Genomic DNA, 13,072 nt, shown 5'->3' on the forward strand with positions numbered 1-13,072 from the left:
GGTAGTGGCGCCTGCCCTGTGGAACGCCCTCCCATCGGATGTCAAAGCGATAAATAACTACCTGACATTCAGAAGACATCTTAAGGCAGCCCTGTTCAGGGAAGTTTTTAATCTGTGATATTTTAGTGTATTTTTGGTTTTCTATGGAAGCCGCCCAGAGTGGCTGGGGAAACCCAGCCAGATGGGCGGGGTACAAATAATAAATTATTATTATTATTATTATTGGCTCTGCCGACGGGCAAACGTCACGGAGGGCTGGCCGCCGCTTGCATGGCCTTTCGGTTCCACTGTTTACGTCTTCGGCTTCCCTGCTCTGCACGTGTGTACGCAGAGAGCGGGGAGTTCAAGTTGAAGGCATGATGCAGCGACAGTTTCTCATAGCGGCGGGGGTGGGCTGCTTTGGAACGCAGCCAGTGTAAAAGAGAGAGTCAAGATAAGGGTGGGAGGCTAAATAGAAAGTGTCGCCTTCCGTATTTATTTAGAGAGATTTACAAGCTTCAAGAGCCCTCGAAGCGATCGATGTAGGCAAACTGTAGGCAGGGCCGGATTTAGGTTTGATGAGGCCTTAAGCTACTGAAGGTAATGAGTCCTTTTATATGTCCAGCTGCCCTTTGTCAACAACAAATTGTCGCTGCTTTTTTGTGTCGAATATATGCTATATGGTAATTTATGGACCTAATAGGTATATAAAGCCACTTGCACGTAACAAAATATGTATTTTATCCAAGTAATTGTTGAACTGAAATACAATTAAGAAGAAGTATATTAACAGTGAAATAATTATTAATTTCTAACTTAAAACGATTGGAGGCCCATTACTTACATCATAGGAGCCCACACAACACTCTTGCTGTATGTGGGTTTTATTTTATTTGTTTTTTATCTTATATTTTGGAAGTGTACATCCAGATTTTCCCCCTTTACATTTTTGGGGGGCTACTTCTCTGGAACGTAAGAGAGTGGGGCCCTAAGCTATAGCTTGTTTAGCTTATACGTAAATCCAGCACTGAGTCTGTAGGTGAATCACAGAATTGTAGAGTTGGAAGGGACCAGCAAAGCTAAGATCCACAGCTCTAAAAAACAATTCAAATAAAATAATTATTACCACAGCTAAAATTGGTACCTTTTTAAAATGAACATAAGTAACCAAAGTAGGTCTGTGTACAAGCCATACCTTTAAGTACAGTACATAGCCCTGCCAAGAATTCTGGGAATTGTGGTTTAGCCCTCTCGGAGCTACAATTCCCAGCACTCTTTGCAAACTATAAATTTAAGGCACTTTTATGCCACTTAAAGGGTCATGGAGAATCCTGGGAACTGTAGTTTGTTAAGGTGCAGTTCTTGGCACCCTTAGCAGACTGCAGTTCCCAGAATTCTCCATGACTGTTACAAATGGTATAATGACTGTTACAAATGGTATAATAGTGCTTTATCTCCATTGTGTGGGTGATAGGTAAAGAAATGTTCCTTTCTAATATTCCTAGATTTGAGGGTTGTTTTGAAAAAGATTTTCAAGCCCGAGAGACTGGCAACCTGAATTAATTTCTTTCCATCTAGCCTTTCCTTCAAAAACAAAAAACCCTCTCATGCACATCCCACACTGCTTAAATTACTCAGTCCCTGCTGTTCTTGAAGCAACTGCAGGTTTAGTCTTGATCGTGTCCCAATATTATTATTGTTTGCTTGCTTGCTTGCTTGCTTAAACAGACTACACCTCTGAGCTTTGCATCACCTCCTCTTAGCCCCACCTCTTGAATTAGGAATAACAACCACTAATGTTTGGGGAAATAAAAAAGATTTCAAATTAATATTTTGCAAATTTTTTGATGTGTAGTGTTTATAGGTTAAAATGTTGACAGTAAATATAGAAAGGGCTAGCGTGGAGCAGGAATATGCTAGTTACTCAACTAGAGAAGTTTATTCACATTACAACCTCTTTTCTTAAAACAACATGTTAACATAAAAAAAATGCTCAGAGAATCTCAGGTGCTGTAGTTTGGCAAGTTGCTGTGGTTTTCTGAAAGCATTTCCTAAATCCCCCAATTTCAGTTCCCAGGTTTCCTTGAATGTATGGACTTAAACCAGTTTCTGATGCGGATAAGCCTTACGGCCTTTGCACAACAGATGAATTCCCCCAAAGATTCCTGGGAACAGTAGTTTACCCCTCACAGAACTACAGTTTTGAGCACCCTTAAACTACAGTTCCCAGGATTATTATTTTTTGGCCAGGGGAAATGTGCTTTAAATGTACAGTGTGTAAATCAGTGGCTTTATTTCTGAAGACATGTATAAGATTGTACTATCAGACATAGCACATTTTCTTCCCAAATACATGTGTATAAATTGTAATCCCCCCCCAGCTACAAAAGGAGTTGAAGCACACAACAATGTTTTTCACATGTATTTCTAACCAGCTAAGTGATCCTTAAGTACCCATTATGTGTACTTCCATGTAATGTATGCTCTAACATACAAAGTGGGTACAAGGAATCACTGCTGCCCATAGATGTGGTGTAGTAACCAGCTGAAGATAGCCCAGATTAAGTGTATGCTGCATGTGCATTTAGTGGGTACTTTAAACTGTAGCTCTTCCATGATCCTTAATAGAGGAATGCATGTAAAATAATAGCGTGCTGCACTTTGTCTGAACAGAGTCCGCCATTATGTATGCATGCAGCAGTTTCCTGCAATTGACCACTGGACATTTCAGATGTAAATCTGATTTCTTTCTCTCTCTGTGTGAGCTCATGTCTTGATACCCTTTTGTGCATACCTTTGCCTCCTAAGATATGGCTAGTAGGATTGTATGGGAGGGTCTTTTCCATTGTGGGTGCCTCCCTCCATCTTAATTCTAGCAACTGTGTCTATGCCTGAAGAATCCCTGTGTACCTAAATGGATCAGGACAGCTTGGGTGTGACACTAGGTGGTTGCTCTGTGGCTCCTCCCACCTCAAGAACACCAGCAACTGCCTGATTCACCTGTTTTGAACATTATGGCATTTCCCCTCTCTCCTAATCTCTAATTCAAAATTTCACTCTTCCTCCTCCTTCCCAATGCTTCCCTTCTCCCGTTCCCACTGGATTTGCTGCTCCCTAATTCCCCTAGTCCTACCTATATCTTATTGTTATTAAACCAAAGAATGTGTAATTGAAATAATTACATATTTTTCTCTTGCTTCCATTTCCCCCTTCCATTTCCCTAGCTATTATAAACTGAGAGTCCCTTGGGGTAGGGGGAACCTAGTGATCTAGCATACCTGTTGTTGCCTTTTTGTAAAGTGCCATGCACATAGACAGCACTTTATTAATATAATGGTGATAATGTAATGGTGGTGAAAAACTTAATGCACTGAAATGTACAATAGGACTACAGCATTAACAACAACAGCAGGCAGCAGCTGAAAACATGCAGCAAAGTAAGACACTTTGTGATAACACATACCTCAGAAAACAAATCCTCTGCACCTAAAGGGTGATGAATACCAGTTGTTCAATACACACAACACAGAATGAATTCAAACAACCATTTGTGACTGGCATAATCAGGCTCTCTTTGTTACTTTTGCTCTAGTTTGCCTGATCTTTTTGCCAACAAGCTTATGCAGACATGAAGGTTCTATCTTATGATCTGTTTTAAAGTTTGTATTGTTATTGTATCACTTCTCAGCCTTTGGGCTAAGATCAAGTGTATTTTGATTGTTGTAAACTGCTTTTATATTTTTAATGAAATTGAGATATAAATTAGTCTGTATCTCAGTCGGATTATAAGAACAATGGTTTAGAGAAGATGGAGTGAGTAAGTTATATGGTAATTACCTTATTGTAAGATGGAAAGAAATAGTACTGTTTGAATAGGGTTGAAAAGAGTTAATCATAAATCTAATTGAGGAAACCTATGAGAAATAAACACTACCTCAAGAGATGAGCAGTGAGTGAAATCTGAAAAGGGTAGAAAATAATTCATATCTATTAATCATACTGCAGAGGCATCTCTTTGGTATCATGATTTCTGTATACAAAACAAGCCTGTGCACCTAGAGAGAAACCAAAAGGAAGAAAGATCAACATGTACTTTGCCTTTAAAGATGTGTGTTAAGATACTGAGACTGAAACTCAGCTCCTTGCACGAGGAGGAAGAGTTTGCTGTATTTCAATCTTCAAACTGTGCATTACTCATATGTGTTTTATGTCTAACGTAAAATAGAAAAGGGGCCAAAGAGACCCTCTTGGCCCAAACGCAGCCATGATTTCTTCTCCCACATTTAGCTGACACCTAGTGCTTTTAGCGGAAGGTTACCCGTAAATGGTCAGACTTAGTGGATGGAAGTTTCCAGCTAGTGTCAAAACAGCAGTGTCCAGCAAGAAGAGGATGGAAACAAAGACTAATCACATAGCTTGCTTAAAGCTGCTTTTTGAGGAACTAAGTTCTCGCATCTAACTCAAGATAAACCGTAAGGTTTTCCTTTGGATATCCATGCCTAAGCTTAATGCTAATTAGCAACTGCTTGACTTTAGCCCATCATGTCTATGATCACAGATTTTTCACATGTAACAATGTATTGGAACCGTATAAGTGTTTGCCGTGCACTCTGAGGAGTTGTGCAGATTCTTTGGGTGTTAGCCTACTCTCTGCTTTCTGGCATAGCTAAATAAACACTTTGGCTTCCCACCTCGGTATGATTCTTTGGCTACCTTCACCCAAACTCAATTGGACAGTTGTCTACAACACTAGCTCACCATACTATACAGTACTGTCACCGTATAGCGCAATACCTCCAGTTTTACCTCTGATGGCTTGCAATGAGCTAATATCACACTCGTGCAGAGACTGCTGAATCTAGCCTTGCCATTATACCCACTGCTGCACGTACACACATTCCTTAGAAAAAGGGAGCGTGCATGAGTCATGCTTTAGGCCTTTGACCTTGGATTATTTATAACCACTCAGTGCGGCTGGGATTTTTCTCTAAACAGACTCCAGACATGGGAGATGGGCTCTTTGAGGCATAGCCCAAGCACGTAGTACAATTACACCCATTTTTCCAAATGGCTGGTAGCAGTGGTAGCAGTGTACTGTGCAGGGGGTGAGTGTTGGATCTTGGGTATATGGTAACTGCTGGATCACCAAGAATGGGTTCCCAGGTTTCAGAGCAAGTTCATGACGACAGATAAAGTGCAGATAAATTTTTATTCAGACATGGTCCACTGTTAATGATTCTAGCTTACAACCACAGAATTTAGAACAGGGGTCAGCAAACTTTTTCAGCAGGGGGCCGGTCCACTGTCCCTCAGACCTTGTGTGGGGCTGGACTATATTTTGGAAAGAAAAAAAATGAACGATTTTTGCCCGCCTGCAAAGAGGCCTGAAGATGCTTCGCTTTACCTGTCCCAGTTGTTGTCCCAATAGCCGCAGTTGGGCTTCTCCAGCCAGCCAGGTGCCGTGGCAGGGTAGGAGGCTGCGTTGGCCAGCGAAGACAGAAGCAGCAGCCCCGGCAGAGGAGCCACGGACGGAGGTAGGGGAACCAGGGTGTCGCCAGAGCTTTTACCCACCACCTGCTGCTGCTTCCTGAGAGGCACTGCGGAGAAGACAGAGCTGCCCACCAACCCGCAAGCGGCGGCTGCGGCCATTGCAACAACCTGCCTGAACACCATGGGAGAAATGAAGAGGGGAGGGAGGGAGGCAACGAACATGAAGAAAGTGTGCGAGGAAGTGGCAAAGAGAAGGAAGGAAGGGCTGAGGGAGAGGGAGGAAGAGCAGGAGGAAAACGCAGCAGCAGCTGGCAGTCGGCGTCACATGCCCCCTTCACAGCACTACCCTGCTGAGGTGGGCAGGCAGGCGAGCCGACTCCCGCTGTTGAGTGACAAGATTGCTCCATCCCTGAGGAGAAAAGCGCCGCCGTGTGAGGGAGAGGGAAAGAACATGCCTGCTGGTGATACACGTGGCGATTCCTGGACCATCCACGGGCCGGATCTAGAAGGCAATTGAGCCTGATCCAGCCCACGGGCCTTAGTTTGCTGACCCATGGTTTAGAATATCTTCTAGGGGTGTAACATCTACAGCATATAAATTCTAATAAATTATGAAGCGTTTATATTAAAAAAAAAAGTCTGCACACATGTACAGTGGTACCTTGGGTTAAGTACTTAATTCGTTCCGGAGGTCCGTTCTTAAGCTGAAACTTTTCTTAACCTGAAGCACCACTTTAGTTAATGGGGACTCCCGCTGCTGCCGCTGCGCGATTTGTGTTCTCATCCTGAAGCAAAGTTCTTAACCTGAAGTTAGCGTAGTCTGTAACCTGAAGCATATGTAACCCGAGGTACCACTGTACATTTGTTTATCTGTTATCAGTTTTCTGGCCTGACTGTGTGAAACAGCAATCCGTGTGTGCGGACAGGCTAAATCTTATCGAAGAGATCTCAGAATGTACTCCCAGTTGCTTTTAGATGAGACTATATATTTGTAAGTACCCAGGGAACGCCACAATAAAGCAATGAAGATTTCTGTCAGGTCACATGAGTCACAATCTAATAGCCAGGAAACGAAACTTTTTAGTAAGAGTACACACCCTCTTTAGTCACATATTAGCCTAATCCTGGATTGAGTCCTACTTCCCAGTATTGGCACCATGGATGGAAAACAATGAACAGATGTACACCATATTAGATACAGCAGATATATTGTTATAGAGAGTGGTTCATCTAACCAGGAGGTTGTTGCCCCGGAGCTGGTTTAATTGATTTCCCTTCCATTGATTCCAAAACGAGACAGTCTGTTTTAAGGGGAACACACTACAGGACAACCACAAAAAACACCCCTACCTTTTGGCCTGTCAGCATGAGCCCTCACTTTTTCTTCCTTGTCTGAAACTTATAAGCTCAATGCTGACCTTCAAATAATTATTTAGACTTTAGCCTGATATCAGGTAATAGTACTGAGCTATAAAACAGCAAATACAAAAATATACTCCCCCCCCATTTAACCCAAGAAATATGGTGTTTGCTAACACTGCCAAAGGAAAATTTTGAGAATCTTGGTTTTACAACTTGACTATTTTGTTATTTTACTGTTTTGTTGTTTATTTGCATTTATTGTTATTTAGAAAGGTGGAATGCAAGGATTAGAAATAAATAAAACTGCAAAATACAAGGAAAATTAACAGGAAAAAGACCAAGCTTTTGATGTTTCAAGAGGTATTTCAACACAATGTTTAATATGAAAGTTACATTCAATTACACAGTACAACTTTACACAGCAGCCATTCTCTCCGTTACTACATTAGACTCTTCTTTGGCAAAACATTTTAAATACCACAAACGTCTCCTCAGGGTTTTTTAGTACTTTAAGGATGTTTTCTAAGGTGTATCAACTACAAAACCCATAATTTTAAAGTAGTAATATCCATTAAAGCAACAATCAAATTTGCATTTTCTTTATATTTTATATCAGTAGTAGGAAAACAAATGTCAGTAGCAATATGAGAAATTATTCCCCAAATTAGCAAATACAAATATTTAAATCAATTTAACTAATGCAGCTGTAAGTTATGAACAGTAACTCATAAACATTATAGTGGACCAGAGAATCACAAATCTAACTCCGTGTTGTTATTCCTATTCCCAAAATGGAATTATTTTTGCACAACAAGATGTGGGAAACTGGCCCTGAAGAAACAAAGGCAGGATGCTGTTTGTTACATTGAATGTGAACCTGCAGTATGTGATATTTAGTAGACATCAAGCAACAACACTTCTAGTAGACAGGTTGATGTAATTTTGTAGAAAATTAAGAAAATGTTTAAATGGCATGAACTGATAAATAGGATAGTCCTCAGATGGTTTCAAAGAAAGGGATGGTTTCAAAGATGGTTTCAAAGAAGAATGAAAGTAGAAGAAACCTTAGTGAGAGATGTAATCTTGATTGGTACAGCAAGTTACTAATCTGAGATTAGCCGCACTTCACAGTACTAGTAATAGGACAAGAAAGAATGGAATACACAGAGAGTTCCTTGTCATACAACTAACGTTGCAAATGAAGACTTTTCTGTTTCCCTGAGTGTTGGCAACATTTGCTTAAAGTTTTGAAATTGTTTTAAAATTCCAATGAACGCGTAATATTGGAGCGGCAAGGTATGCTTTAAAATGGATACACCACCTTCATACCTTTGATAAAGCAACTTATGAAATTAATTTACATTCAGATGAATTTAATTTCACATTCATAATGAGGGTTTAGCTTAGAAGCATAATTTCATCATCACTTTACCAAATATATTAACAAGCAAAGGCTTATTTTAGTCCCTTTAACATAATTACAATAAAGCATGTAATGCATGTATCAGCATTTTATTTAGTATCAAAATGAATTCCGAAACCCCATTATTAATTGGCCGGTAGATAAGAACACACAAATAGTCTACTATATAAAATGTTGAAAGAATGTTGTCAGAAACCTTTGTACTATACACCACGTGTTTTTGGTACTGGTGGGCAGTTTTCTAAAAAGTGACAACACTGAAATAAAAAAGGAAAAAGGAAAACACCTCTTGGCTTTAATTATTCAAATCCAAGTGTTCCACAAAAATATTGCACACACACACACAAAAACGTGCGGCACAATTCATCCATATTCAAGGACTTTTAAGCCCCATTGATTTCAGTGGAGAGATTTAAATAGATTAAAAAAATTCCTACTGAAGGAAATGGGAAATAAAAGTGCTCAGGTTTGGCTGGATTCTGCCCAGTCTTTTTTTTAGGAAGTGAAGGTGCTAGATATATCAATATTGTGAGGGAAAGGAAATACATGCTAAAGAAATAGTATTATTTACATCAACAGTTATAAAAATAGGAAAGCATAATATCCAATACATTTAAAGAACAGGTTAGCAATTCTGTTTATCTAGACTTCTTGTTTTAACACTTTTTCCAGTTGAAGCTAGCATGACACCCATCTAGCCAATACCCTCCACAAATCCTAGTCTGCTTGTGCATTACAAATGCTCTGCCAGAAAGATGGCAGAACCAAAACCTTCTCCCTCGAATTACCGTAAATCACAACAAAAGCAGTTGTTTCCAGTCTTTTGCAACACTTTAAAAGAGGAAATATTTATCTGCACAGATGTTTTCGTGCAGCACTCTAAAGTATTTGCTTAGAAAATTAAGTACCTCTAATGCTACATTTTATTATATATACATGCCTTTCAAGAATTGTGCAGTCCCTATGCACACAATTTTTAATGTTTTTTCTCTTTCGTAATTAAAAAAAAAAGAGATTTTCCTTATTTTTTAAAAATGTTTTTCTAGGCCTAAACATAATTCAGCAATGACTCAGCAAACTACAGAAGACAATAATGACTTTAAAACCAGTCAAATAAATTTCCAATAATTTCTTTTTTCCTTCTTAGTTGTATATATCCTATGCAAACATATCCCTTGTAACCTAAAATCTTATGAATCTTTACCAAAAAGCAATTTCCATTAAGATCAGCAAGGCCTACTCCATATGCTTGTAGGCTTAGGCTGTAAAGGCTACGGCAGAAGGATCACAGATATTTTGTTAGAAAATATTTGTTAAAAGATATTCGTACAGCATGCTATTTTGTTTGCATCTGTTTACTACAGAGATGTTCAGAGGCAGGACTAAAATAACTTCAGAAGAGTGTTCCCATCTGCCAACAAGCCTGTTATAAATATTCCATGTTTATATCTTGATCCTGTCTTTAAAATTTCCTTTAAATTATAGTCTTGTTCAGATTGATTTGCTATCTATTGCCTTCATTACATGAGGAACTAAAGTATGCTTGTTTTACTTTGGAAGTAAAACAAACAAACAAAAATCATCTTATGGCATGTGTACATTATAATGCTAATTTGCTTCCACAAAACCTGAGGCAACATGCCACTTATCAACAAGACATAGAACAGGTGAAAGATTACATCAGTAGGAAAAAACAAACTGAAGTAAAATCTGTCAACATTAAAATGTTTCATTCTCATATTTACATTTTTTCAATACAATTGAAACTGAGTGACACTTACAGCCTTCGTATAATGCAAGTACTTTAAAGCATATTAACTTTCCATATTTTCTATAAAGTCATGCTCCACACACTCTTCCAGTAGTTTCAGTGTCCTTGTTCCACTGCCAGTTGGATAGTCCAGTTTGAAATCCTTTGAGCTATGCGTATTCAGTGCCTTGCTGCTTTCAGTTTTAAAAGCACAGCTTAGTATTCTGAAGAATGGCATTAACTGTGTGATGCTCGAGATAGAACGAAGGTCCAAAAGAGGGAAGCTATAGTGCTTTGTTGCTCTCTCATTGGTAGTTTGATCCTGTAAGAACACAAAAAAAAGTTGCAAATACACATTTACAGGAATTTTGTTTAGTATATAAACTGAAACATGTATTGAATACTGGGATTTTAATTTTAATTCAGCAGTTTTTAACACTGTACAATTAGTTTATTTTACCAAAGCTTAGATAACAGGTTTTTCAATTCCAACAATTCCAACCGCTTTCCTTTTTTAGATTACAGTCATACCTTGGTTTTCGAACAGCTTAGTTCTCAAACATTTTGGCCCCCGAACACCACAAACCTGGAAGTGACTGTTCCGGTTTGTGAACTATTTTTCGAAGCCGAACGTCTGGTGGGGCTTCTGCAGCTTCCAATTGGCTGAAGGAGCAAAAAAGCGGCTTCTGGCGCTGACCACCATGGCGATCAGTTGTGCCCATGCCAGCGGAGTCGCTTCGTGTGGCTAATTGAGGATGATATGGGAGTAATTATCCTCACAAAACTCCCCCAGGGCCGGGGGATGCTAGCTTCACCCGCAGATCGTCCAATACCTCCCACCCGTTCCGTAGGAATGCAGGGGGCAGGGGGCGCTGGGGGTTATGCACCACACATAATCAACAACTCTCCAAAGCCAACGCCACGAGTGGAAGTACTCCTTTTAAGGTGATATTTGGACTTAATTAACAGGCATGCTCTGAATTAGGGGAGATAGAGACTGATTCAGGTGGCAGGTTGTCTTGAGGGCTAAGGTTTCGATCTGGAGAAGGACTTGTGTCGCAATTGGAATGGTATGTTGGGGGGGTGAGCCTCCATTTTTTACTGTCTCGATATATTTTATACTTGCTGTTTTATTTGGTAATCTCCCCCGAAGTGATAAATGATTTGAAAATGCAAGCGGGATTTAAAGACCGTTTGATTATTTCTATGGGTTAACTAAAGGATGGAACTGTGTAGAATCTTGATTAGGATTTGGCTACGACCCTAACTGGAACGATAAAAAGAATTCTTGATTAGATTTATCAGGGTTTTGGGAAGAATCTGCTCATTAACAGTTGGAATGAGATCACAGTACAAAATCTTGGATATCTGCCCGGGGTTAATGGCGGGATGCCAGACTTCTTTGTTTTGGAGTGATGCACTGAAAATTACCCTTGTGTGCAGAAACGAAACCAACAGAGTTGCTGAGACTTTTGGATGACAACAGGAAGAAGTAAGAAGAAGCTCAGAAAATATTCTACACAGAATAACACAGGATTAACCCTCTTGCTAAATTAACGGGTGGACTATTTAAAGGCAAAAGAAAGTTGTCGGATCAGTGACTGACAAAATAAAAGAAGGATTAACACAAGAATTGGACTAAGTTCTATTGCAGGTCATTAGATCATTATGGCCCGAACCTCAGAGCATGGGAAGCCACACAAAGTTATGTGATTTGGTATGGAATAATTGGTAATTTTATTTGGATTATATTATAATTTGGAATTGTATTAATGTGGCCTATTGTATTGTAAAAATAGAAAATTAATAAAAATATTATTTTAAAAAACCACAATTGGCTGAAGGAGCTTCCTACAGCCAATCAGAAGCTGCACTTTGGTTTCTGAACGTTCTGGAAGTCAAATGGACTTCCGGAACGTATTCCGTTCAACTTCCAAGGTATGACTGTACTGCCCTTTTTTTACTATACTTGGGCATGGATTGTGCTAGTTGCACCATATGCTAGGCCACTATTCTGACTTGGAAGGCTTATTTATATTGTTGTCAAGAAAGAAGCATGATACAAATATACTATATAAAAATATAATCTGGACAGTCAGGACGTTTAGGTTTCAAAATGTAGCTAGGTAATCCTTCTAAACAAACTATGAAATCATTAGAACTATGAAAACCAACTGAAATTTAGACTTTACCCCATATTTCCGCTTTATTAAGTCCACAATTCTGACAATATGCGGTTTGCATTCCTGATGATTTTCCATTAGATCTGAGGATGCCATGCTGTAAGCCTGTGTGTCCACCTCTGGAACAAAGGCCCACCTGTACCTGGAAACAAAAGCATTTTGATATCAGGAAGCATACACAGGAGGAAACTATTTTGAGAACATTGGCTAAGAAAGAAAAGAATAAACATTCTTGCCCAACTATTGTCAACAAGCAGCTTTATTTAAGGAGAAGGATGGTAGCTCAGCTCCCTCTTTTCCTGATAGTCAATTGGCAGAGCAGAACCTATATACTGACATTTTCTCCACATTCATCCAGATATGCTTGTCATTTTGATATGCTTTTCAGAAATTCTATTGTACTACAAGGACAACACTAATGTTTTGATCGGTTTCAAACACTGAAATGAAGCACCAATGTGCAAAATCTAGTTTGAGACTGCAGTAGTTACTTTGATGTAGCAGGCCTCATTTGTTTTCTGCAAGAGTGCTTAACCCGCAGTCTGGATGCAGCTGCCAAGCTATGGGGAATGACCTGTCAGTTCCTACAGGCTTATCTGCTGATTTGATTGAGATAAAGTATTCTCCCTGATCTTTAGAGGCAATCTCTACAGACCAGCCAGAGTACTTTATCTCTTGATCTCAGGAAATAAGATCCCTCTGGCTGCTCTTTCAAGAGCAAAATGCAGTATTTCTCCCCATCCCAGCAATGGATGGGATATGCTGCCTTTTTAAAAGGCAGTGTTTGCAGCCACGTGAGTGCTCTGGAAGGAAGGGCTGGCAATGCTGATAATGTGTGTTTGTGTGAGTGCCCATATGAGAAAGTAAGCATGAGCTGTGTGACTG

General features: G+C 39.6%; 1 protein-coding gene across 3 annotated transcripts in view; it reads right to left on the minus strand.

Moving 5' to 3' along the window:
• Positions 1 to 7,174: 7,174 nt before the first annotated feature.
• DOP1B (DOP1 leucine zipper like protein B) overlaps positions 7,175 to 13,072 on the minus strand; it is a 73,421-nt gene continuing 67,523 nt past the window's right edge. For all 3 annotated transcript variants that reach the window (XR_014546962.1, XM_083608827.1, XM_083608828.1), the window contains exons 36-37: positions 12,197 to 12,329; positions 7,175 to 10,326 (exon numbers count right to left, since the gene is read on the minus strand). Coding sequence is in view for 2 of the 3 variants with exons in the window: in XM_083608827.1 (XP_083464953.1) it covers positions 10,069 to 10,326; positions 12,197 to 12,329 (391 nt within the window). In the remaining variant the exon portion in view is untranslated. The remainder of the gene's footprint in view (positions 10,327 to 12,196; positions 12,330 to 13,072) is intronic.

Source organism: Podarcis filfolensis (assembly GCF_964270895.1).
Source record: "Podarcis filfolensis genome assembly, chromosome: 4".
NCBI classification, from domain to species: domain Eukaryota; kingdom Metazoa; phylum Chordata; class Lepidosauria; order Squamata; family Lacertidae; genus Podarcis; species Podarcis filfolensis.